At 36.6% G+C, this 27,996-nt stretch overlaps 1 protein-coding gene across 14 annotated transcripts in view; it reads right to left on the bottom strand.

The window, feature by feature from the left end:
* The window catches only part of MPDZ (multiple PDZ domain crumbs cell polarity complex component), a 175,301-nt gene that overhangs the window by 91,867 nt on the left and 55,438 nt on the right, over positions 1-27,996 (bottom strand). For 10 of the 14 annotated variants that reach the window (XM_061425279.1, XM_061425282.1, XM_061425285.1 and 7 more), the window contains exons 6-15: positions 27,491-27,704; positions 26,407-26,535; positions 24,234-24,443; positions 21,525-21,639; positions 21,078-21,166; positions 10,039-10,219; positions 9,122-9,211; positions 5,555-5,652; positions 3,170-3,316; positions 2,172-2,336 (exon numbers count right to left, since the gene is read on the bottom strand). In XM_061425279.1, the coding sequence (XP_061281263.1) occupies positions 2,172-2,336; positions 3,170-3,316; positions 5,555-5,652; positions 9,122-9,211; positions 10,039-10,219; positions 21,078-21,166; positions 21,525-21,639; positions 24,234-24,443; positions 26,407-26,535; positions 27,491-27,704 (1,438 nt within the window). The remainder of the gene's footprint in view (positions 1-2,171; positions 2,337-3,169; positions 3,317-5,554; positions 5,653-9,121; positions 9,212-10,038; positions 10,220-21,077; positions 21,167-21,524; positions 21,640-24,233; positions 24,444-26,406; positions 26,536-27,490; positions 27,705-27,996) is intronic. The other 4 variants (XM_061425290.1, XM_061425281.1, XM_061425284.1 and 1 more) reach the window with 3 other exon arrangements.

Genomic DNA, 27,996 nt, shown 5'->3' with positions numbered 1-27,996 from the left:
TACCAACACTACGAGGAAAAGGGAGATTCCCAGCATCTGTCCAGAATATAGCATTCACATATGAGCAGCAACAGTTTACCAAGAAATCTTTATGAATTAAGGTAGCAACTTAGAAATAACCTAACTTGTATTAGGCACTTAAAATGTATGTTTCAAAGAGCTTCCATAAAAATATATAGTGATTCTATCTTAGCAGCATAATATTGTCTAATTTTCACCTTTTTTCATCAGTGTCTGAATCACATCTGTTGTTAGAAAAAGAAATGTAAAGCTATTTTTGATATTAAAGAAAAAGAATGCTTATGATAAATTAGAACAATTCAAGAGGAAATGGCTGTATGTATAAGTTCTACACACTGAGCAAGCAAGGTTTCTAAAATCCTATGAGTTGTGCACGTGATTATTTCATTAATAAATTAACAAGCACAGTGGCAGGATGATACTTGACACACTGGCCTTAGCTTGAAGACTTCCTCTATTATTTTTATTTTATCTGTGTTGCCTTGAGCTGCATTCTTAACCTGGGCTTCACAGTTACCCATCTCAAAGAATTTTTGTGGATTAAGTAAGGTAATATTTAAAAAGCACTTGGCACAAAAATAGGGGTTCAAACATTAGCATCTTTTAGTCAAATATATTACAGGGAATCTAGATTAATTCAGTTTTGTATATCTCTTGAAGACACTAGATAGGAAAAACATGTTTTTGACGATGAAATGTTACTTTAAATGTTATCTTTGCTTTTTTAACAATTACTGTACAGTAGGACCATGGATGCAAATCTGTCCACCTGGTTTATTGTAATAATTCCATTAATATCACATAAAATATATCTGGACACGTATGGTGCTAGACTGATTTCTACAGAATTTGGCATTGTGTTTCTTATTTTCCCCTATTCTTAAGGCGAAGAAACCCAGCGCAGGGGAAGGCCCATCGTACTGGAAACTGGGACAGCGACAACCGAACTCAGCAGAAAGCTCACGCGGCCCAGTCTCAGATTCCAAAAGACCTCCGGTTAAGGTTAGAGGTCCTCGCTCCTATGGCTGTAGGGACCTTTACAATCTCTTTCTTGTTTCCTCGAACCTCCCGCGAACAGGCGGGCGGCAGGGGCACAACTGAGGGACTCTGGAGAGCCTACTCCGCAGCATGTCCCAAAGGTGCTATCTGCTGAGCCCCAGTAGCTGTTACCCAAGCCAGTGGGGGTTCTTCTGTCCTTTCTCTTCTCTGTGCCAAGGGTCAGACCAATGAAACTGTGAGCACCGGTCAGATATTTAGCAAATCTTCCGGTGGGCTATGAAGGGGATTCCTTGGCACGTTTTTCCCACTGCTTTTTCCTCCTGTCCTTCAGCTCTCTCCCGGGACTCAAGCTCGGCCAAAACGAATGAAACTCAGGCTCTGATGTCTCATTGCAAAAATTCATTGAGAGACAAAGTGATAAGAGGTGGATTTATTAGGATCCAGAGAGAAGCCACTCTTCAGGGTGTGAACCACTGCCGAGGGCAAGGGCTAGGGCCAGGGCCATGGAATTAGGCCTGGCTAGGTTTTATGAGGACTTCCCTGGTGGCTCAGACGGTAAAGTGTCTGTCTACGATGCGGGAGACCCGGGTTCGATCCCTCGGTTGGGAAGATCCCTTGGAGAAGGAAATGGCAATCCACTCCAGTACTATTGCCTGGAAAATCCCATGGACAGAGGAGCCTGGTAGGCTACAGTCCATGGGGTCGCAAAGAGTCGGGCACGACTGAGCGACTTCACGTTCACGTTTATTCTTATCACCCAAAGTATCTTTGACTAGATATGTACTATATATTTACTACTTTCATATTTCAATTTTCCCTCTGTTAAGGGGGACAAGTGTCTATTTCATAGGAATACTATAAATAAATTATAGAAGCACCTATTTTGCAATAATACCTAATGACTGACACTTTACCTCAAGAAAAGTGAGATTCAGAAAGATGAAGTGACTTGCCCATGGTCACAGAGAGAGTAAGGGTCAAGCCTGATTCAAACCTATGTCTATCTGACTCCAAGATCTATCCTATACGCCACAGGATTTGTGAGGAAATCAGTACCAAGTAAGAGAAAAAAAGGCTTAAAGATTTTTAAATGCCATATAGCCTTCCCATTATACATTCAGATTAGTCTCCTGTATCTGCGTGTCTGATACCTTTTCTGTTAGTTCAATGTCACATAAGTCCAGGCTCTCCAACTCTGACGGGGCAGTAGGTGGTACTGTTCGACGACAGCACACCATTGTCACCTCTATAGGCAGCTCTTTTAAAATAGTCACCACGTCCTGGTGATTCTCCCCAAGTAGAGTTATGCCATTCACCTGTGCAAAAAGAAAAGTTGACCAAGAAAGAACACTTCCTAACACTTCAAAGCAATTTTTATGACATTAATATAAATTGTACTCAAGGGATGATCATAGCTATACTACGCTCAGAACTATGTCCGGATCTGTAGTAGTGTTGCCTAAAATAATTTACATACAACACTACACTCTTATTGGAACTAGACTTTCTAAAGTAGTCACAGAAAGATCACTAGCTTTCACCCATGTTTCATATGCCTGTGTAATAGTTTGGAAAGGGAGATTTAATAAAATTATTCCTAAAGAATAAAGCTTGTTTTAAAATGATATATTACCATTAAATGAAAAAATTCAAGATAAAAAATGGCATGTATTTTATTATATACTAATACCTTTTAAAAGTAGGATAAATTAATAAGTTCAAATTTCATACATATTCATTAAAAATATCTGGAAGATTGCATAGAACCAATAATAAGCAGTTACACCTAATGAAGGGTTGGGACAGAAAAAAAACACTTCTCACTGGAGTATATTTTTGTCTTATATGTGATTATGAAATGTGAATATATTACCTATTCTAAAATTTGAATGTTTAAAAAAATGTAAAGACAGTTTTTATATTCTTTGGACCTAAAACAAACAAAAACCATGCATGGAATTAGGTCTGATGATCAATGTACATACAGATTGGAAATTTCTGCTCTGTGTAAAGTTTTACTTGTGTATCTCTCTCAAGCACCCTTTGGAGGAGGAACTTAAAATAAGAACTTAATTGTTTACCACATTAAGCATCCCACAGCCTTTTCAGAATTTTATTTACGAAGGGGAAGATGGAATAGCTTGCTTACTTCCAACAGCTCATCTCCACTGAAAAGCTTCCCACTGTGTCCAACAGGACCTTCTGGGAGGACAGATCGAATAAAATGATGGCCTACTGTTGCTTCCAGACTTATTCCCAACCCGCTGTTCTCGCTGAACTTGCTCACATGAGCCACCTGAAAGGAGAAATATCATCACGATTTTTAATATTCATTTTTTTTCTTTTTCTGTATATGTACTTTATGCTCACCCCCCAGAAGGTCAAATTTCTCACAAAACCTTCAAAAACCTTATTTTAAAGCTGCAAACCTTTAGCGTTTTGCCTAGGAAAGAGTACTGATGTCTATTAGTTCCCTGAACTAACACAAACCAAGAGGAAGCAGCCAGGTGCAAGCTTCCAAGACACTCTGTGTTATGGAAGATGCTGATACCAGATGGAGGGTGGTCAGAGGACCACTGATAAAACCAGAAGCCTGAGCTCAAACCACACACAGAGAGACACACCCTTACCACCTTCCATGTGCTAGGACTACACTAATCCCATTACGCAGATTATCTCACTTACTTTTCATAAATAGGTACAATGTCTATCCCTGCTTCCAAACTTGCAAAAATGAGGTTCTGAGAGGTCAGTTTCAATAGTCACGCAGCTAACAAAAGCGCTTTGAACCTCAGCAGTCTGAACCCATGGCCCAGGCTCTGGACCGTACACTGTATCAAGGGGACAACACTTGTCTTTAAAAGTGAATCAAAGCTTAAAACAGGAGAGTAAACTTTTTATTTTCTACTGTTACTCTAAATAACGAAGAACATTAGGAAATCACTATTTTTACAGACAGTGCAATCACTATAATATTAAAATCAGAAAGTATACTAAAGATGATCTGCTTTATCCCCTTTATAGTTAAGGGAACTGAGCGATAGAGAGACTGAGAAAAATACTGTTTAATTATAAAAGATCTTTTTCAAATCTTAATGATAATGAGCACAGAGTTAATACTGGAAGCTGCATTATCTGAGTTTTAAATCTGTTGTTGACAAAATCCTTCAATTCCTTATTTAGGTTATCACTTCCTCCATGCAGCCATCCATGTCCCCAAATACATCTATCAATGCTTCTCTCTACTACCCCACTCCTCCTATTACTTCAATTGTGCAGTGTAACTACATAGGAAGCAACTGTAAATCCAGACCTGTCATATTTTCCTGTGTTTGATAAGGGCCTATAAACAGCTTAGCCCTTTCTGACTTATAATAAATTTTCAACCTTGATACATTACTGGAAGTGCCACCAAAATAACATGTAGACAAAGGGCAGTTGAAAGTCCACTCTCCGTTCTGACCTCTGTGAGGAGTGGCTAGTGAAAGCGTCCTCTTACCACTCAAGAATGACCCAAAGGAGTGCAGTCTCAGCTGTGCGTGCCAGCCATGTTAACCCCACCCCACAGAGGAGCCTTCCGACTTTCGTTTCATGCTAAACTAACCATAATTAAGCTGGACTTTGTTGTATTCTTTCTTGACTCAATTTAAAATGGTAGTCACAGCTGTACTTACTCAAATCTTATTTGATACAAATTGATTAAAAAAAAACTTTGTAATGAGGATTAAAAGAAACACTGAGAATACTGCTTGACACAAAGTACTCAGTAAATGTTATTTTTATTAATATTATATGTAATTATCTCTTGGGTTTTATCACCTTTAATCTAGAGCTACTTGAACATCATAAGCAATACCAAAATTTTTACCTAACCAAGTACTTTATTGTTCCTTTTGAAATTCCTGAAATTTGCTGGTACATACCTAAAGATTCATAATCAATGTCCACTTCATTAAAACACTTTTTAGAATAGCAGATTACAATAGGTATGCAAGTCATTAAATAAACATGAAATGGTTCACTATGGCCTAAGTAAAATGAAAAAAGTATGCAGACTAAAAACCCTCAAGAAGAGTAAGAGCATAAGAATGATAAAGAGTAAATAGGAAAAAGTTCTTTTTACAATTCTGTACTAAGTCATGATGATTTTTGTTTTATTTTCAAGTAAATTCTGTCATTCTATACAGATTATTTCCATAAATGCCAGGAATGAGAATCAGAAAAACTCTTCCTTTTACCTATATAATATACACTACAACCAGAAACAGTGATGAATTATAAGTTCTAAAACTTCCATTCCATGTACTTTAGCACCTTGGTTATTTACTATCCAACTTTCTCCAATTTGAATTTTTTAATATCTGAATAAGCACATATAGGTCTTTGAAAAAAACCCTGGTGTTTGCAACTTCTCTAGGACTATTTACAATAGACATCTTTGACTATTTATAATAGTCACCTTTATTACTGTCAGAAACTCCCCGCTTAAATACAGTTCACAAGTTAGGAAGTTGGGGAGGGGAAGCTAACGTACCACAATTTCATAATTAATCCCCATAATCCTTTGCCACTTGGTCAGCAGGGCAGCTTCCTGTTGTTGAGCATCTTCTATTTCTTCTCTCTCAGCTGACACTAATGGAAGAGTAGACACAATTAGTGACATACTACAAAAATCTCCATGTTTCAATATTTTGTACCAGAGACACAGGATGAGAACCTGTCTGTCATACTGTTAGGTAGGAAGTTAGGCATAAGCAATGAGGGTGGCCGGCTGAAAAGGATGCAAGCTGATCTCTAAAGCCCATCCTAGACACACCCAGGGGAGCTCACAAATATGCTACAAAATAACCACAGATTTGTCCAACTCGGGCACATGCGCCCAAGGCACACTAACCACAGGGGCTCCTCCAGGAAACCTTAAGGTAGCTAGGAAGGAGCCCACTAAGGGTCCATAAATCCTCTACACACACACACACACACACACACACACACACACATCTGACAAAAGACTGAATTATGGGAAGGCGTAAACAACATATCCTGCTGTTATATAACTTGCAGTTGTCAACAAGTTTTGAGAGGGTGCCCATTTGCATTCACTTTCACTAACCAGTGGTGAGTACAAGCCCTATTTTGCATTTTGCACAGGGCATAACCAAAAGGAGGAGACAGAAAGTATAAAGAGGGGGACACCAAGAGGACTCAGAAGGAGGATGACAACTCCTTTGGGGTTGGCCTACTCCCATGTCTTCGGAGTGTCTGTCTGTAAAAGATCTGTCTGCTTGAGCTGAACTGAGCTGTAACTGTCTGTTGTTCTAAACCCTTTAGTCCGTCATACCAAATTTTTGTTGAAATGACACAAGAACTGAGGAAGAACCGACATAACAATAATAAGTTTGACTCTTCTAATATATGATTTACTCTTATTTCTCTACACATTTTAACAATTCACTTTAGAACTGTATATTCCAACACTATTCTCTTTTAAGAGATATCTTTTAGGTCTTAACTGTATTTCAATTAAAGTATCCATATATTATCTAACTTTTATTTGAAAGAATAAGGACTCTAAGTAGCTCTAGGATTCACTTGATGGCCCTCTAGTGCCTATTAAAAAACTATGCTGCCTTCTATGTTAATCTCTTTCATTTTCATTTGGTTCTGCACAGTACAGAAGGGAACATGCTATGACTCAGAAAAAAACAAACAAAAGAAATTAACAAATAATATATGCAACTCCATGTACTCCATGTACAATGAGAAAATATAAATAAAAAATAAGAAACAAATGGGAAATGTAGATTAAATTAAAACCCTATAAGAGGAATCATACTAATTGGTTGAAAAAAAAAAAGGAAAGTGAAATCTATTTTGTGAAGAAAGTCACAAAATAATTATGTAAACAATACTGAATTAAAACAAAATAAACTGGTTGAGGATAATTTTCAAGTCATAGTCAAGGATTTCCTATGCCATCATATTTCTCACTCATAAATGCTGTCTTTTAAAAAAATCTTTACAAGGCACTACTCCCTAAATTAGATTTTCAACATCACTTTTAGCATTCAATTCTCAAATTTAAAGAGTATTCTAAAGTTCAGATGTCTCATTAACTGCCTGCTTGTTAGTGGAATGAATGGGCTTTCACTCCAGGCCTAGTCAGGTTTTTTTATGCTTTAAATTAATAATATTCAGCTTTCTCCTTGAGAAACTAGAAACAGTAAACTATGTATTTCTTTAAAAATCTGGAGACTAGCTGCCCAAAATAAGTATTTTTCTCTTCAAAAGCATATTCAGTGCTGAGAGGATACATGTGCAGGAGTGAACACAAATTATAGGAAACCTTTCAACCTGATGAGAGTTAAAAACAGGAGGGTCAGTTCAGTCCCACCTCCTCCCATAACCCATTTCTCTGATTCTGCAGTGGTTATGCAAGTGAGCAGTGATTCAAGGAGGGTGAGATTCTGAATAAAGAAAGTAGGAATCTGTAAGCTAATAATAAAAGATTTGTATTCATTCAATCAATCTACAGTCACAAAAACCCTCTATGTTCCCCCTTCCCCAAATGCCCCAAGATGAGATTCCAGGCATACTTAAAAAAACCTGAAAGTCCAATTCTGATGTTACTGAAAAGTCAAATGACTTGCCCAGGTTCACACAATGAGTTGAATTTCTGTGGAAGAGGCAACGATATCATATCCCTTGTCTGAGGACCAGCACTTGAGTAGAGGCACTAGAATCATTTAGATATTTTTTTCCTTTATTTTAAAAAGATTGTGGGACTCCTGATCCCAAGTCTAGACCCTCTCACTCTCAACGCACATCACCGAAGTAAAACAGACAGTTGAGCCTTTAAGGCCCTCCACTACACTCACTCCATCTACTATCTCGAGTTTCATGCTTTGAAACATTTTTTATCCTTTTCCAGAAACTGTGGTGCTAGAGAAGACTCTTGAGAGTATCTTGGACAGCAACGAGTCAATCCTAAAGGAAATTAACCCTGAATATTCATTGGAAGGACTGATGCTGAAGCTCCAATACTTTGACCACCTGATGCAAAGGGCCAACTCATTGGAAAAGACCCTAATGCTGGGAAAGATTGGGGGCAGGATGATAAAGAGGCAACAGAAGATGAGATGGTTGGATGGCATCGACTCAATGGACATGAGTTTGAGCAAACTACAAGAGATAGTGAAGGACAGGGAAACTGGCGTGCTACAGTCTATGTGGTCACAGAGTCGGACATGAAAGAGCGACTAAACAACAAAGTTCTTGTGATATTCACTTTATCCTAAATAATTCCTACACTTACTAGTGTAAAAATTGCAGACTGTGATTAACACCTGAGAATCCTACTCACTCTTGGGATATCACTGTGAAAACAAATATTCACTTAAACCAAAAAAGTTAAATCACAATTTTCAGCAAGAAAAATACTTAACAATGAAGGAGCAAATATTTTAATGAACTGCAGTGCTTTGATGTAACTATTTAGTGAAGGGCAGAACTCCCATAAGGAAATCTGTCTTGGGCTTCATTCAGTGGATTTAGTATGCCAAACACCTAAAGCAATATGACAGGTAAAGGAAGCATGGACCACCCAGCCCAGAAAGATGGCAGCAACATGTTGACATAATTATGTGTAACAATGCTGCCTTAAAATTTCTTTAAGCAGTGTGAAAAAAATTTGGAGAAAAAGCCTGCAAAATAGTCATACTTTCATTTAAGAGTTTATACTTTAAAGATTCATTTTTTATGTTTATTTTTTAAATGCTTTAACCCTTTACTGTTGCTTGTTCAGTAAGAGACATATTGGTTCTATCTTAAGAAATAAGGGGAATGAAATAAAACTATGTAGGTAACAGAATGATTTCTAAAGGTTCTAGTTTTTAAAAAACGAAGAAGACTGATTCAGCAAGAAAATCGGCCAGTTATAAATAAACAATTTTAAACAACTAGAGCACTTAATCACATCTCTAAACAAGGATATAACACTCTTTTTTGAAAGCTATTTTTCTAATAATTTATAATATATCCATAGAGGTTGAACCACATCTGTAAAAGTCATTTCTCTAAAAAAAGTAATAAATATCATAATAACCTGGCTCCATGTGTTTACCTTCTTCTTCAATTGGTAATATGCTGGTGTTTCTCCTCAGAGATAAAGAATCTTCATCTTCTTGATAATTATCTTAAAGATAAGAAGATTTTAGCACTTGGGCCTGTAATATAATCAAGCAACTTGACTTTTTCAAACTCCACTTTACTTGAACACCTAGGTGAGAGCTAACTTTTTGTATCTAAAGTTTTCAACAATCATAGGTACTTACAGGAAAGTTCTCCTGCTAATGGAACAAAGAGGTGATAAAATTCCCCTGGGATTTGCCTCCCTGTTTCCTGGTCTGCAATTAGTAGTGTGTGGAATAAATGGTCAACAGTTTGAGAAATGAAACACACTTTCAAACCAGCAGCCTGACTTCTACGAATAAATGCTTACATCAGAGGGCTACGTGGGAATTTTGGTAATTTTCAGAGATGTTCATGTACAAACACTTATGAATGACATTTCTAAATGTGGAAATGAGGGTCTCACGGTCTACTGACCGAGCTAGTCAAGCCTAGACACTGACTTAAAGTGGATTCCTTCGAGAAAAGGCTGGGCAATTTGGAAACATTACAGGGCTCACATACATAATCTAGGCAGAACAAACTTCCCCCTAAAGAGAAAATGTATCAATGACACCCCAAAGTAAGGCAAAAGCAGAAAGGGAAATGACTGTACATGATTCTAAATGAGAAGTGGTAACTGAGAAAACAGGACAGAAACCTGCTTTATTCAGAAGCTGTTTCTACAGTTAACAGACAAATCCCTGGTTGCAGTTAATCCCCATTGTATTAAAATCCCTTTTTACTTGGTTCCTAATGAATAGTCACAACAAAGATATTATTTAAATAATTTCAGAATTAGAAAAAAACTGATATGAGTCCAACCGAAAAATCAGACTCACGTGTCCTCACCTTTGCTAACATTTGCATTAACAGGAGACAAAACTGCGTCTTTTGTGACGTCCTCCCGTGACGCCAGTTCAGCATCCTGCTTAGTTCTTCTCATTAGCGTCAGGTGCACAGTCTGCCCCGTGTGTCGCAACACCTCCACTGCTTGTTGATTGGTAAAACCCTGAAGGTTTGTGCCATCTACCTATGGTATGGTTAGAACAAGACATGGTAAAAATAAAAGGATACCAACCCATGAGACACGTGGTTACTGCTGGTCAGTGAGAACAGAATTAGGAATGAGTACTCCCCTAGTTAGGGAACGGGCTAACACCTGTTTGGGGACCAGTACTAGCTCAGATGCACTGGAATCACACAGGGGTGTTTCATTTGTTTTAATATAAGTGATGGAGTCCCTTTTCTAGAAATTATAAGCCAGCGGGTCTCAGGGTAAGGCCCAGGATTCTCTATCTCTTAAAATATTCTTCTATATTTCTCAGATCAGATCAGATCATTCGCTCAGTCATGTCCGACTCTTTGCGACCCCATGAAGAGCAGCACGCCAGGCCTCCCTGTCTATCACCAACTCCCGGAGTTCACTCAGACTCACGTCCATCGAGTCGGTGGTGCCATCCAGCCATCTCATCCTCTGTTGTCCCCTTCTCCTCCTGCCCCCAATCCCTCCCAGCATCAGAATCTTTTCCAATGAGTCAACTCTTTGCATGAGGTGGCCAAAGTACTGGAGTTTCAGCTTTAGCATCATTCCTTCCAAAAAAATCCCAGGGCTGATCTCCTTCAGAATGGACTGGTTGGATCTCCTTGCAGTCCAAGGGACTCTCAAGAGTCTTCTCCAACACCACAGTTTAAAAGCATCAATTTTTCAGAGCTCAGCCTTCTTCACAGTCCAACTCTCACATCCATACATGACCACAGGAAAAACCATAGCCTTGACTAGACGAATCTTTGTTGGCAAAGTAATGTCTCTGCTTTTGAATATGCTATCTAGGTTGGTCATAACTTTCCTTCCAAGGAGTAAGCATCTTTTAATTTCATGGCTGCAGTCACCAATCTGCAGTGATTTTGGAGCCCAGAAACACAAAGTCTGACACTGTTTCCACTGTTTCCCCATCTATTTCCCATGAAGTGATGGGACCGGATGCCATGATCTTCGTTTTCTGAATGTTGAGCTTTAAGCCAACTTTTTCACTCTCCACTTTCACTTTCATCAAGAGGCTTTTGAGTTCCTCTTCACTTTCTGCCATAAGGGTGGTGTCATCAGCATATCTGAGGTTTATTGATATTTCTCCCGGCAATCTTGATTCCAGCTTGTGTTTCTTTCAGTCCAGCGTTTCTCCTGATGTACTCTGCATATAAGTCAAATAAACAGGGTGACAATAAACAGCCTTGATGAACTCCTTTTCCTATTTGGAACCAGTCTGTTGTTCCATGTCCAGTTCTAACTGTTGCTTCCTGATTTGCATACAGATTTCTCAAGAGGCAGATCAGGTGGTCTGGTATTCCCATCTCTTTCAGAATTTTCCACAGTTTATTGGGATCCACACAGTCAAAGTCTTTGGCATAGTCAATAAAGCAGAAATAGATGTTTTTCTGGAACTCTCTTGCTTTTTCCATGATCCAGTGGATGTTGGCAATTTGATCTCTGGTTCCTCTGCCTTTTCTAAAAACAGCTTGAACATCAGGAAGTTCAAGAGATCCAAATACACAGTCAAGCTTGGAAACCAATACAAGGTAGGACATAGAGGTATAGATGATCGTAAATAAAGTGGTCACTGAGAGTGCTGACAAATTCCAAAGAAAGATAACAAAACTACCTTCCTTTTTTATATCTTTGCCTCTTCAAAAAATATTTTCCCTTTTTCCTGTTCACAAATGACAAAACACTTGAGGGTGCCCCAATGATCTTTGCAAACTACAGATATGATCCTATCACCCCACCCCGCCTTACATAGGACAATCCTTAAGATGTGCTCCCAATTCTCAGTGTGGCTTAGAATGGCCTGTGTCAACCCCACCTTGCATAATTGACCTTGTCCTGCAGCATCCTGTCTATTTCTCTGCCCTCCAGCTCCAGAGGATCCTTTCCCTTTCTCTGACTTGCAGCACTCCTTCCAGTCATGAGGTCTTTGCAAATTCAGTTCCCTCAGTCTAGATTCTCTGGACAGCCCTCTCCAGCCCACACTATTTCTAATTTATTCACTGAGGAAAAAGCCCATAACTGCTTAGTTCAATAGTTATTTCCACAATTAAGCTATTGATGCCCATGACTATAGTTAAAGCCCCCTTTACCAATTCTCCTTCATGGCATTTATCAGAAATTTAATTTTATGTTTTCCAGCATTATTTGGTCTATGACTGCATCCTCCAAGAGGACAGGTTCTGTGTGTCAGCAAAACAAAATGCTGGGAATTTCCTGGTGGTCCAGTGGTTAGGACTCTGTGTTCTCACTGCTGATGGCCCAGGTTCAGGCATCTCTGAGCGGGGAACACAACCCACAAGCCATGCGGCCACACACACACACACACACACAAACACAACAAAACCAGTGCTGTTTTCAGAGTAGATATTCACAAATGGGAAACTGGCTCATATAGCAAAGATTTACTTGTGAAGCAAATTATATTTCTGAATAAATAAATGCAGGTTATAACGCTTAATTTTTAAAATACATAAAATTTTAAAAGGAAAAATTTGGAAAGTTGAAAAAGTAGTACAATACAATTAATGCTGAAATTCAAAGTCACTGATACACTTTTTGAATTGTGAAATAGCTGTAAAATGGCTATGCAAGTATCATGCTTTTCTGAGCACAGTCCTGACCATAGTAGGCATTCAAATATTTACCAAATGAATGAGAACTACAATAAGACCTCTTATCAGTGATCTCCAAGATGAAGTACCTTTACTGTAGAGGTTTCTGGAAGAATGTAATAAAATTCATAATTAAATATATTTTTAAATCTCATTTAGTTCTATATACACATATATATAATTCATATATTAACTGTATATAAAATAATATATAATAAATATATAAAACAAGATGCATTATATATCATATAGCATATATAAATACATAGGAGAAAAAAGGAAGGAGAAAGGAATAGATTATAGATCGATTGATCGCTTGATAGACTGACATAGTTTGTTTTTTTTTAAACAATGAGGATATTCAATAAAAAATCGAGACCTCTGATTGAAATGATCAGTTTGATACTCTGCAAGTTAAGTTTTGTATGATACTTTTGTACTAAATGGCAACTTTAACATAGGTGTTTAACTCTCTCCTCTTTCCTCCCATCTCTATCTTATTGATCCCCTTTTAGAAAGACGAATTAAAATATAACAACAGAGAAAACACTAAAACAAAACTGGAAACCATGGAAGAAGACAAGTCCTTATACCAGTAACTTGGAGGAGCTTCTATGAGGAATGGTCTGAATATGACCAGATTGAAGGCAGGGCAGCTGCATCTACATGTGAGGGAACATCTTGTGTGGTCTGCCAGATGAAACATCCGTAAAATCCAACAACTGTCTTTCATTAACAGGAGCCAGTCAGAAGGTACATGTGCACTTCAACTGGTGATTCCAAAAACCAATCAAGTGCCAGGCATCACACCAAGCTGGGAGCATACGCCACACAGAACCATATACACGCAATGAAGTCACACTATGCACACACATGCATCCACACACGACCCCAACCAAGTCCACAACACGCACAGAAAACCACCCGTCAGTACAGACACACCATGCTCTTCATCCTGTTCTCCTGGTTTCCTCTACAGTCTATCAATCTACAAGTGAAACTGACTTGCAAATTTAAACTGTCTCCTTCCTTCTTGCTTTGCAATTCCTGAACTATTTATATAAAAATCCATCTCATCCCCCTTTTGCACAAGCATAGTTCTCACAGATCTATGAGGGAAAAAAAAGGTCACAGGAATAGAATACCACAGTCTGAAAGAAAATGTGTGCCCTGAAGTGTGAGTACAAATATCTTCCAATGAGACTGTCACTGCAGGGAACAGAATGATATTTTCTGAAGCTTCTTTTCAAAGAGATTCATTTTTCATTGTATTTATGGAAGTGGAGAGAATACATACAAAGAAGAAACAAGTATCTACCAAAAAAGAAAAAAGAAAATTATTGCAATGAAGGCATCAACAGCATTTTACATACTGTACAAAATCATGGAATGGAAGACAGGAATACGCAATTTTCCTGTTTTCAGAGGATAAGAACAGGTAGATAAAAATGATCAGGGAAATAAGACTGAAGACATATTAAGGCTGATCTAGAAGGAAATGGCAACCCACTACAGTGTTCTTGCCTGGAGAATCCCATGGATGGAAAAGCCTGGTAGGCTGCAGTCCACAGGGTCGCACAGAGTCGGACACGACTGAGGCGACTTAGCAGCAGCAGCAGCAGCAGAAAATCAATATAATTACAAAAAATTACATGGGAGAAGGAAATAACTAAGGAAAAATAATCAAGGAAATTATGAGGAGATAAAGAAATCTGCCTCTATAAATCAGAGGTATATGAAAAACTAGAAACAAGACTAACACTCAGACAAATCTTAATTAAATTCTTGGATTTCAAAACTCAAAAGAAAAAAGCCTATTACCTTCTAGGAAACAGAGTGAGCAGATAACTTGTGAAAGAAATTATGAACCCAAAATTTTATACTCAGTGTAACATATATGAAAATGGAAATTATGGTTGAGATGCTATGATGTTATCCTATAGTATCATAAGATAGCATCTGATAGCATCAATTATAGCATGAGATGTTATAATTATATCTTATACCAAAGTGTGTTATGAGAAGACCACAAAGCAGAAATCTAAGCAGTCTGGAATTATAATCTGTACACATTTAGGACATTAAAGGGCTGGGCTGTTAGAGATTAACAAAGACTTAAGAGGAGGTCGGAGAAGGCAATGGCATCCCACTCCAGTACTCTTGCCTGGAAAATCCCATGGACAGAGGAGCCTGGTAGACTGCAGTCCATGGGGTCGCTAAGAGTCAGATACGACTAAGCAACTTTCACTTTTCACTTTCATGCATTGGAGAAGGAAATGGCAGTCCACTCCAGTGTTCTTGCCTGGAGAATCCCAGGGACAGGGGAGCCTGGAGGGCTTCCGTCTATGGGGTCGCACAGAGTCGGACACGACTGAAGTGACTTAACAGCAAGTAAGAGGAGGTTGCTTTGCTTTTTTAGAGAAGAGTGCTATAAATCCCTACACAGATGTTCAACCTATGACTACAAGTCCAAAGAGCTGTGTCACATGTTGTAAGGAAGGATGCAGTAAGTACCTTGTGTTTAGCTCTATCAGGAGGTTAAGGGCGAGGCTCTTTAACTGCTCTGACAGTGAAACAAGAGAAAACTGCTATTATTATCGAGAACTGTTTGACAGCCTGACTCTGTCTGGGCACAGATCAGAAGGGGGCCACACACACAGACACATGCATACACACACTCACACACACGAGAAAGCCAGGCTGAAGCCACCTTGAAACCTACCCAAGAGTACCCCTAGGGAATGATGGTGCCCAAAAATGAGAATTTATGGAGCAGAATGTTGAGAAACTGCAGCCAAAGGGAAGAAGAGTCAGTCAGATGAAAAATCCACCATCTGTCATGGAACGCTCGGTCAAATATCTCTAGTAGAGTCTCCCAGAAACCCAAGAAGGAACCCTAAGTGACTGTCACATTTAAGCATGAGCCAGGCTCACAGAGCAAAAAACCATGTTACGGAAGTGCCAGTCAGGGATGAAGTGCCTTGCTGTCTTTTACTCTCTTCCTTCACGCTGGTAAGGGTCAGCAGGCATAACAAGAAGGGGAGGGAGGAAAAGAAAAGCTCGGTATGGAAGACAGACTAGGAGTGCACTCTCTATCTCTACCAGTTCATAGTAGGCTTCTGCTAGGCCAGGGTGGGGGTTGAAATTAGAATATCATTTAGGATGGGAAATCTTTAATTACTAAATTAGAGCTGTATTTGGTGATCCTGATTGGCCATAGGACATTTTACTCTGAGAATAATAACTTGACCAAGATTTCCTCCAGGGGAAAAGGAAGACCTTTTCCTATAGAAGATAAAAGAGACATCTAAAGACAAATTTTAAAAAGCTGTTTAAGACTATCCCCCCAGGTCTTCTTTATGTGAAGTCTATGTTATCACCAGCCTAATTGTCCAAGTGTGCAAAGGCAACATAAAAGGTTCTCAGAGAGAAAAGCTTCTGAAAGTCTACCAACACATTCTCTTCCTATGAAATTTACTCAAAGAACACTCTAGCTGACTGAGCAATTAATCAGATTTAAAACTCCAAGTGAGAAAAATGTGACATACAAGGTTTAGTGCTGAGTAATAAGTAAAGTTCAAATCCAAACAACACTATTACAGCAAACTTAGAAGTTTTAAGTCTTGGTCCATAAAAGATATACAAAATGGTATGTAACACAGTTATTTATAATAGCAAACCACTATAAACAATATACCTCTCCATGAATAAGAGGTGCTTAAGTATATTATGATAGATCCAACTGTGCTGATACAACTATACATACCAGGTATATTTCTAAACTAAATAAATAATAAAAAGGTATAAACTAATACAATCCTAAGTACAGATACATGGAAATTTTCTGAAATGTTAAAATCATAAAGTATTAAGAGTGGTTTCTATTAGAAGAGCTTTTTAAGCCATGTTCAAATTTAATGTCCTTTAGACCTCAAAGACAAAAATTACTCTAAAAGAAATAAACATGTTATTTATTCTCAGGGTAACCATAGAGAAAAATCTCACAAAAATCTCAACTTTGAGGTGCCATAAAAATTCTTAAAATGCACATAACTTAGGCTGCAAGTTTTCATGTGCAATAGATTTCTACAGCTCAATCCTTTATGTGGTTTAAGAAAAATCAAATGTATATGATTTTGTCTACTAAGTAGCAATAAAGTTCATTATGTAAAGAAAAGACATGTTTCCTTTTTCCCCCCAAAACCTGATGACCTGAATTTAAAAGTATATTCCTTACTCAAATCTCCCAGACGGTAGGTACTAGCACAGAAGAAATTGCTGTAATGGAATAATTACAGACTTTTAATCCTAGACTTTGGTTCAAAGTGTCTCAGTATCCTCATGTGTAATGTGCGAATAATGGTACGTACTTTTCCAAAATTATAGTGCATGGCGCTTTGTACTGAAAAGTTACTCAGAAACTTTTATTAATATTTGATTTAATAGCAGATTTCAAGAGGTACTATTATTAATAAAATGAAGAAGTGATTAATAAACATAAAAACCCCAAGCCTTGTGGAAGCACTTTCTGCTCAACATAATTACACACGTCATACATATGGGACAAGGCACTGAAACCTGAATGAGGGCTCAGGCCAGCTCTGGTTCCTCATTATCACAATAAGAGACCCAACTTTTGTCGCAGAGACAAAAGTGCTGTGGAACGAGGCACAATGACAGTAAACTGTCTGGGTGCCATCTTGAGGAGATGGCAGTGCAGTGTAGACACTGCTATGAATAATTATAAGGGAGAAATCCCAGTTAGAACAAATGGAAAAGCCAGCTCCTCAGTACACTCAATCTAGCTGGCCAAGCCCTCCTCCAACACGGCCTATAATTATACACACGTATAAAGAGGGAAATTGAGACTACTAACAAAGTCACAGAATAGCAAAGGCAACATGTGATACCTTTCCATATTTTCTTTTCATGATACATTTCCTGTATAACATTTTTTAAATCAGATGCATAATTCTATACTGCTTTTATCAAAGATATCTGTATACCAATCTAAAAAAATGAATATATGACTTTTTGTCTAATGACAAGTTTGGTTGACTTTACAAAATAGAGTTACCTTATTAAATTAATTCTTATGTAGTAAAGAAAAAGTCTCATTGGTTCTATTCCCTGCACCTGTAATACCTACAGTGACACCCTAGGGGTTAAGAGAGCATAATTCATAAAACAGGAATCTTATAATAAAAGACTTTATTTTTTTAAATAATACATCCTTAAATAATAGAAAATAATTTCCTAATCCTCTCTCCACTTCAACAATTAAAAATAAAAACATTATAGTTCAAAATAGTTGCTGCCAAGACAAAATTGAAAAAAAAAAATTAAAGACAGCAGTCGTGAAAAACAACTAGTCTTAAGAACTTCCCTACCCATCTCTCAAAAGACTATATAAAATGATGGCATTTTACACAAAATTAATGGATGATCAAAGCACTGCATGATATTTCTTAAAAATCAAGGTGCTTCTAACTTTGAAGTAAGAGAATGTTGCTAAAAATAAAAAATCATAACACTGATGAGAGCAAAGGCAGTGACTTTATTGAAAGCAAGAAAATACTTCAGAAAAAAGGTGCTTCCACTTATGAGTCAACAATCTCCGTTAGCACTTATCCAAGCAAACTTATATGAGATTCCAGTTATAAATCAATGCAAATAATCACAAATTTGAAGGGAAGCTTTTGCGAGACTTACATGTGTAATCGTCTCAGACCCTCAATAAATATCTGCTTAATTAACTAAACCATACTTATGTACCAAGTATACTATGTATTTTAAATAAATAACTCATTTGGTTTTCTTAAAAATCATACAAGGAAAGTTTCTTTATCTCAATATCGTAGGTAAAGGAATCCTGCTTCTCACTAAATGGTTAAATATAGAGGTATATGATCCAGCAATTATACTCCCAAATATACACTCAGGAGAAATGAAAACATATATCCACACAAAATCTATACGTGAATGTTTATAGTGGCATTGTCCATAACAGCCAAAAAGTAGAAACAACTCAAATGTCCACAAACTGATGAATCGATAAATAAAATATGGTGTGTTAATACAATAGAATATTATTCAACTAAAAAAATAAACTCAGAATTGATGATGCTACACATGGATGGACATTGTTCCACCCTACTTGAAAACATTATGCTAAGCAAAAGAAGCAAATCACAAAGCACCACTTATTGAATGAGTCTATTTACATGAAATGTCCAGAACAGGCTAAAAAGACAGAAAGTAGGTTGGTAGTTGTTCAGGGCAGGGAGGATCTAAGAACTAGGGAGTAACTGCTAACGGGACAGGATTTCTCTCAAAGGAAATGAAACTGTTCAAAAATTGATTGTGATCATGAAGACACAACTATAAACATACTAAGAGTTTCTGAATCATATACTTTAAATGAGTAAATTGTATGTTCTCCTGAGTTTTAGCTCAAGAATGCTGATTTTTAAGAAAGCATTCTATTGGTTTAAAATATATAGCCTGGGGGGCCAATTAGCTATGTATTCAATTTTTAATTCTTTATCACTTATATAGATTTAGAGTATGTATATATTATATTCACTCTCTCCTTCTCTTTTTCCTCCAAAATAAAAAAAAAAAAAAAGTAGCGAATTTTCACTGTATGTTAAAACAGAGATACAACAGGAAAGCTCTTTTACAGAATATGGTCAGCTTATGTGACGTGCACAACTTGATCTTTAGAGCAGATTTCAAGAGGTGAACAGGTGTAGTTAGGAGTTTTATAGAACTAAGATGAAGCAAAGTCAGGGAATTGCGATGTAGAAGCAAAGGACACATACAGATAAAGGACATCTCTATCTTTTAGTTTAGTTGTGAAAGAAAACACAAAAACATAAAATTTACCATCCTTCCCATCTTTATGTGTATAGTTCAGTAGAGTGAAGTATATTCAGGTTGTCATACATTTCTGGAACATTTTCATCTTGCAAACTGAAACTTTAAACCGACTGAACAACAGCTCCCCGTCTCCTCCTCTAGGCCGCCCCTCACAATAACTGTTCTACTTTCTGCTTCCATAAGCATGACTACTTCTGATACTGCATACAAGTGGAAGCACACAGCCTGGCTGATTTCACTCACCATAATGCTCTCGAGGTTTATCCATGTCGTAGGATATAACAGAAATTTCTTCTTTATAAGACTAAGTAATATTCTACTGTATGTATAGAACACATTTTTATCCATTTATCTGCAGATGGAACTCTGGGTCACTTACTCATCTTAGCTCTTGTGAATAATGCTGCAGTGGGCAGGACTCTTCTATCTTAACATTCTATTTTCTTACTATTATTATGACCTCAAGGGGAAAATTGAGACTTCATTAAAATATAAACAAATGCATATTAAGATAAATCAGCATTCCCCAAATCTACTACAGAGAATATTAATATATGTTTGGGGGAAGAAAGAACCCATGATTACAAAAGTTTAGGAACCTCTGAAATAAAAGAGTTAAACAAGATTCTTTATTGGAAAACTTCTCAGTTTTTTTATTTTTCAGTGTGTACTGTGAATCCCTAAGAAACTGTATCCCAGGAAGCTTTTCCTAAACTTATTTAACCAGAAAGCCCTTGATGCGGGTCTTCTTGGATTCATGTTCTGAAAAGTAGTTAGAGTAGGTCAGTTTACAACTAAACACAGAACTGAAAGCTGGATTCTTTTTACACCACCTTGAACAGCTATATGGTCAAACATACTAATGTTACTAGGAAAACAATGCTGCCTTGATCTAACTAAGAGGGTCTGACTCTATTTCTTTATACTCTTATAGCTAAAGAAGCCTTGGTCATGGTGCCAACAAAATACTGTCATTCTGCTGATATTAAAAAATGCACACAACTCAAATTCAGATTCAAATACACTAAAAGTTATAATGTATGGTCTTTATCTTCAGAGTATCTGCATCTAAAACACAAGAAAGATTATTAATGTACCAAACTCATTAAAACCAGAAATCAGATCTATCAGAAGCTATTCAAGAAAGAGTCCCACTTTCAGAAATGACATCAATAAACCTTCTATCCAATGCTCTGATTTCCACCTAATAATATAATGAGTAATACTGACACCTAAAATCACAAAAGTAAGGTTAAATTAGTACAGAGCTACCTGTAAACCAGGTGTAAACCAGGAGAATGCATCTGTCAACCCTGAAAATTAACAAAGCTGTCATTAAACGTGTTACTTACTGCTATAATTTGGTCTCCAATTTGGATTCTTCCATCATGTTCCACAGCACTGCTCTTTGTAATGCTCTTAACAAAGATCCCTGAAGGTTCTAAGATTAGAAACAAGTTCGTTTTGTTTTACTATTTACGAATGCACTCAAAGAATACCCATCCTCCATTCTCCTAAAAATAAAGTCCTAATTCTGAGTAGATATAAATCAACAAACCACACAAACAAAATCACTACTAGAAACCTCGGCTACAGAAAAAGACAATGGTTTTGTTTATGTGAAATAAAATATCACAGTAACCTGCACTATTCCAAAGAAAAACTTCCATCAGTTTATCATGAAAATACATCATCAGACACATGAAAATATATTATGTTGATTCAGTATTTCATAAGACAAAGACATTAGAGGCAATTGCCAAGATAAAAGAAATAGAATATTAATATTTAAAAACTACCTAATTTTTTATCTCCAATGTATCCAGCAATGGTAATTCCTAATCCTTGGACATTTTTAGTGAGTTCTACGTCAAATGTCTCACTTTCTTCACTTTTCTGAGTTGAAGCATCAACCTGAAATACAATTTGTAAAAAAAAAAAAAACATATAAATAAACACACAGACAAACAAAACAAGCTTTTTCAAGCCACACTCTTCATTTAGAAAAGGTATGATGTGATTAGTTCTTAAAGAACTCTGCTAAAGAATTATAGCTAGGGATTACTCCTTCAATCTTGACAAATTGGCCTCAGCATCACATTTTTACTCAAAAGCAATGTCAGGAGTAAAGCTGAACACCCTCTTCAGAGAAATACATTATTGGTTTTTTGTGAAAATCATAAAAAAATTAGTTTCTTATTAACAGATTATATTTTCAGGAGTGGCTCAACTTCCTTTTTGAAGAAGTTAGAGGATATAATAGAGTTGAAATAAGGCTTTGAATGCACATTAACAAGCTCAAACCTAGCTTTGTCATTGACTTTTTCTAAGCATCACTTTGCTCAGCTGTCTATCAGGAATAAGAAAAAGTCCAGCTAACATTCATTGAGCAGTTTCTACATAATAGACATTTGATATGTCTCAATCAATTTACTCCTTAGAAGAAGCCTATGAATCAAGTACAATTACTGTCAGTTTTTATCCAGGGAAACTGAGGAACATAAACTTTTCCAAGGACTCACAGTGAACCATCTAATAGAGGAAGAATTCAAACGCAGAGGCGCTGGTTGCAGAGCCCCTGCTCTTAAAAGATGCACAGTATGCAAACCCCCTTAGAATGTAAGGGCCACATTGCCTGCTCAAGACATGCCATTATTCCTGTCTTAACTTAGAAGCTGATTCGAACATCATGAAGGTGAACCTGTCCTCCAGATAAAATATTAATAGACCGATGGTTATTTTGAAATCCAGTGAAAGGTACCAAATATTAAAACTGTCTTTGTATTTGCTTTATAAATTCAAACTTCAACATGAAAAGCCCTTTAGAAGGAAAGCATGCCTTCCCATGCTGATTTCCTTCACCCTGGAATGATATTTGGAAGCAGCGTTCTCTAATATGTAGACTTGTTATTATATACTGGACTAAAGGGCAAGGCTCCCTGAATAAAGCATGAATGGATTAGTGCAGTAAGTCATCAACAAGTTGCTGGTATTATATACTGGTGTGGTGTCAGCAGATTCCAGAAAGTACCCTGGGAAGATCACAGAAGAAAGAAGGCTATGGTTTGAATAGACAGGCAGAATGGGGCTAGCTGGTAATGCTTTTTGATTTTCTTTAAGCATACTCTATATCTCACTGATAGTCACCTAAATGAGATATAAAATTTTATAGTAAAGTTTGATTTATTTTTTCATTGCACATAATTATCTATGCAAACTTAGCAAAAGCTTAAAGTTTAGATAATTACAAGAAAATGACAGGATGAAATCTGCTTCAATTGTAACAAATGTGTTTTCTATTTTTAATAAGACTTATGCAAGTGCTATTTTAGAGGGTGGCAATTTGACTATCGAATGGTTTTAAAAGGGGCACAAGCTTCAGAAATGATGATATGCACAGAATAGATATTTTTCTAAGCTTTCAATTACATCAAGTGGTTTTTGGTATTGCATTCATTTATATATTGCTGAATAAAATGTTTTGTTTACCACAAAAGAATGCCACTTAAATACTTTCATAAACAGGCTTTCTTTACTTTTTTCTCCCTGCAAAAAATAGCAACCAAACACAATCCTAAAAACAACAGATTCATGGAAATTTCAAGTGTTCTAATAAAGTTTTAAAGGGCTTGTAGAGGAGGTTAGAATAATAAAAAAGGAATTGGTAGCAACTATTTGGAAAAAAAAAAAACTGTAATAGGAAAAAAACCTGCTTTTAGATCTACAAGAAAGGAATGTAGAACTAGAATTTGCTAGAAAACATATAGAAAGTGAGTATAATTCTCTTCTTAAATATTCAAGAAATTTCTGGATAAAATCATGTTGTTGATATTTAATCCATGATACTGTGTGACTTTAACTATTTGAGATAACATTACACTATAATAATTTTGAAATATTCTAGCTTTTTGCAGATCAAGAACAAAGATGGAATGCTCTGTCTATGAATAAAGCTTTTGTTACCACCCTGAAAACATAACTTGTGTCTAAAAAACTTATATAACTAGGTCAAGAATAGTGACTTCTCATTACAAATCTTATAACAATTATATGACATACCTTAAAACAATAATATTGAAAGGTTTTATAAGTTTTATTCATCCACCTTGCCCTCCAAAAGACATTAAGAAGCAAGTTGTTGAAAGGGAAAGATTAGAACTTACAACCCACCTAACAGAAGACCTTCTAAATAAGAAAAATATAGAATAAAACATTTTAGGTATTAGTAGCATATAATTCATTTAAATTTATTCATACTTCAAAACACTTATCCTCATAAAAGTGTTGCTTAGAAAAAAATGCAAAACATTAATCAATCTATCCTTCATTTGTGAGACAGTAGTCCTATTCAATAAACTATTATTAGTGCTAAAACATTCTCTATTTGAATTTTGTTTCATTCTTTAGCAATAATACACTAACATTAATAAATCTAGTTTCTAAACAAACATCACTGTCATCCAAGTGCTATAATCGATGACCTTCCCATTAACTTTTTATGTCCTTACCCGCATTTCTGGCGTAGAAGCTGGGGATGAGGAAAGGGTGATGCCCAAAGAGGTAGGTGCTGTTGGTTCTTCAATGGCACCTCTTGCAATCATCAACTTCACTCTATTTCCACACTGTCTGAGGACTTGGGCTACCTGCTCACTGCTCATTCCTGCTAGATCTGTATCACCAATCTTTAGAATGTGGTCTCCACTGCATAATCGCCCATGCTAAATAAAAAGGAATTGGTTAGTCAGCTTGTTGTTATTATTACTAACTTCATCAGAGAAACTCTAAATGAGAGAATGGGAATAACAAAAAAGAGCCATACTGTGAATTCTTGGTACATTAAACATAGTGTAGTGTTAACCCTCTTTTGAAGCATCCTAACATCATTCAATGTGATATAAGTAACCAAAATATTTAAATAAATATTATTTAAATCAATAACTTATATGAGCTTTTCAATTTGATTTCAATACACTCGATGCAAGAAAGCACTTGCCCTTCTTTGAATTTTTTGAGAAAAATAAAAGAGAGAAAATGCCACTAGGTAAAGCTGAAACTCCAATACTTTGGCTACCTGATGTGAAGAACTGACTCATCTGAAAAGACCCTGATGCTGGGAAAGACTGAAGGCAGGAGAAGGGGACAACAGAGGATGAGATGGTTGGATGGCATCACTGACTCAATGGACATGAGTCTGAGTGAACTCCAGGAGTTGGTGATAGACAGGGAGGCCTGGCATGCTGCAGTCCATGGGGCCGCAAAAAGTTGGACACGACTGAGCAACTGAACTGAACTGAACTGAACGATGAGGTATAACTCACTATACAAACATATATTACTCAAAATGCAGTGTGAACCACAAAAAAAGCTCTGAGTTAATATCACAACTTTCTGCCTTGCCATTTCAAAGATAAATATCCCTAAAGGACTCGCTTGCAGATGAAATCTTTGCAAGATGTAAATTCAGATAGACCAGGGAAGTGAACACCGAACTGGTAAGCCTCCATACAAGCACTGTCCAGAAGAACATTCTGCAGTCATTAAAATGTTCTGCAGTGTCCAATATGGCAGCTACAAGCAACATACTGCTCTAGAGTAGAGATCCCCAACTCCAGGCTGTGAACCGGTACCTCCTATCATATCAGCAGCAGCGTTAGATTAGAAATAAACTGCACATAAATGTAATGCACTTAAATCATCCTGAAACCATCTGCGTCACCCCAGTCTGTGGAAAAACTGTCCTCCACGAAATGGTCCCTGGTGTCAAAACGGTTGGGGCCTATTGTTCTAGAGCACTTGAAATATAGCTCATCTTATGGAAAAGCTGAGGTGGTAATATTATTTAATTTTAATAAATTCAAATTTGAACTTAAAAGTGGTATGTGGCAAGTACCTACAGTATTAGTGCAACTCTATACAGAAGAGAAAGCTTATTCATCACAAGTCTGTCAATTAGAGAGATTTCACTTGATACTGGCTAATATTTAAAAGTGAGAAAAGACACATGCTATTGAGTTACTCTCAATACCTCTACTAATAAGGTTGCCCATAAATTTGCCTTTTATTTACCAATATGGACAATATTTGATAACCCTGACTTCCTAAGTTCAAATACACATGCAAAAGCAAATAGCTTCATACACAAAACATTATTATCAAGGCAAAGAAGACACAAGAACTTGTCAAATTAAAATATAAATCACAATTAGTAACTATTTTCTCACATATATTCCAACAATTTTATATAGCATAAATGGCAATGGCTTAATGAACTACTCTAAGTAATAAAAAATAGGCTGTACTCTTGTTTTTCCCCCTCAGTAATGAAATATTCTTTTTTCCACAATACCTTGTAGCTATAAAATAGATAGATAGGCTTATAAAAATGACTTACAATCATAATAAAGAATATCTACCTTTCTACCTTTAAAATGATCAAAATCACAACCTGGGCTTTCCTCTCTGATTTGAAAGTCTTAAGATCACTGGAACTGTAAATGAAAATCAAGGTCTCTTCTGAAATGCATTTCACCCCAAGTCAAAGAAAATAATTTTACAAACAAGCCCAGTGAAACAAAAGAATCCGACCTTATCTAAAGCCAAAGTCTCTTCTTTTTGACAGAAATATACAAGATGAAGCTGTATTATCAGATAAAACATAAAGTAACTGCTGGAATAGCTTACCTGATCAGCTACACCTCCAGGCAGAATGGTCTTCACAATCACACCAGTTGCTTTTCCTCCTACGATGCCAAAGCCCAGACCAGAACCATCATTGACCAATTCAATGGTTTCCACATGCTGCCAGTGAACCTGAAAACAAAGCCCTCATGTGAATTTGAAAACTAAAATTTTATTGTAGTTGAGATTTCTATGAATATTATTTTGTGATTAGTATTAAATGAGTGAAACATAATAATGAGTTTTAACAGGGTCCCTTTTATTTAGTACACTTTTCTTTCAACAGGTTGTTACTACTGTTGATATAACCATTCTTTTTTTTTTTTTTAAACTTTACAAATTGTATTAGTTTTGCTTCTTGAAATTATCAATACATCATTACAGTGGCTCTATTTAACCAGTTAAAGATACAGACTGGCAAGATCCTTTGTAGAATTTAAAAAAAGATGATCAAAGAAAAAGAGAAAAAAAAATGTTAGCTGTTAAAAATTTCTTCTACATAAATCTTGTTGCATGAGATTTCAAGTTAAGTGAGAAAGTGTTAATCACTCAGTCGTGTCCAACTCTTTGCGACCCTATGGATTATAGCCCGCCAAGCTCCTCTGTCCAAGGAATTTCCCAGACAGAAACACTGAAGTGGGTAGCCATTCCCTTCTCCAGTGTATCTTCCTGACCCAGGGATTGAACCTAGGTCTCCTGCACTGTAGGGGGATTCTTTACTGTCTGAGCCACCTGGGATGCCCCCAAATAAAATGACCTATTAAAGTCACTGATAGCTAACTCTAACAACTTAAAAAGTAAAGTCAAGATTTTATTTGTTTACAGATAGTCAATTTTTTAAGGGACTTTTTCCTTTTTTAGGAATGAATTCAAGTTAAAAAGCTACATAAATAAAGATAAAAGTTTTTTGGAAGCCAGAAACTTAATCATAATTGCATAAAATATATTCTATGCACAGAAGGGAAAAAAGAACAAAAAGGCAAAAACTCAAGAATTACAAAGAACCTACAGGAATTGCAAACCTGTGCAAAACCTTAAAGAATTAGAAAAATATGTTCTGTTCCCCTTGAAAAACTTATGTACTCACCGGGTTAGAATGAGCTGAAATTGTGCTCGCCGCAGATGGAGAACGGGAAACTATGGGGCTGATAAGCTGAGGCAATGAGCCTCTGGCAATAACCAGCTGGACAGTATCTTTGGCTTTCTGCAGGATGCTGATGGCCTGCTGATGTGTAATTGTCTGATCAAGTGCCTGTCCATTAATAGCAAGGATTTGGTCAGTTTCCTTCAATCTTCCATCTCTAACAATGAAAAGGGGAATAAAAGAGAACTGATAGATCTCAAGAAAAAGACCTCTTCTTTGGCATGCATTTTCAGGTTATTTTTAATTCTATTTTCTAATGTCCACACTATGTAAGTTTTTTCTTGCAATTGTACTCCTAACATATTTTTTCTCTATTTCTTTAATTTTGTTCTATGTGACATGCCGTTCACAAAACCTACCATGATATTCACTCCATGATGTATGTAAGTCCAATCATGATGCTATATACACCTTAAACTTACATAGTGCTATATGTCAATTATATCTCA

Source organism: Bos javanicus, chromosome 8 (genome assembly GCF_032452875.1).
Source record: "Bos javanicus breed banteng chromosome 8, ARS-OSU_banteng_1.0, whole genome shotgun sequence".
NCBI classification, from domain to species: domain Eukaryota; kingdom Metazoa; phylum Chordata; class Mammalia; order Artiodactyla; family Bovidae; genus Bos; species Bos javanicus.
Note: the sequence above shows the minus strand (reverse complement) of the source record. Positions and strands in the feature narration are given on the sequence as shown.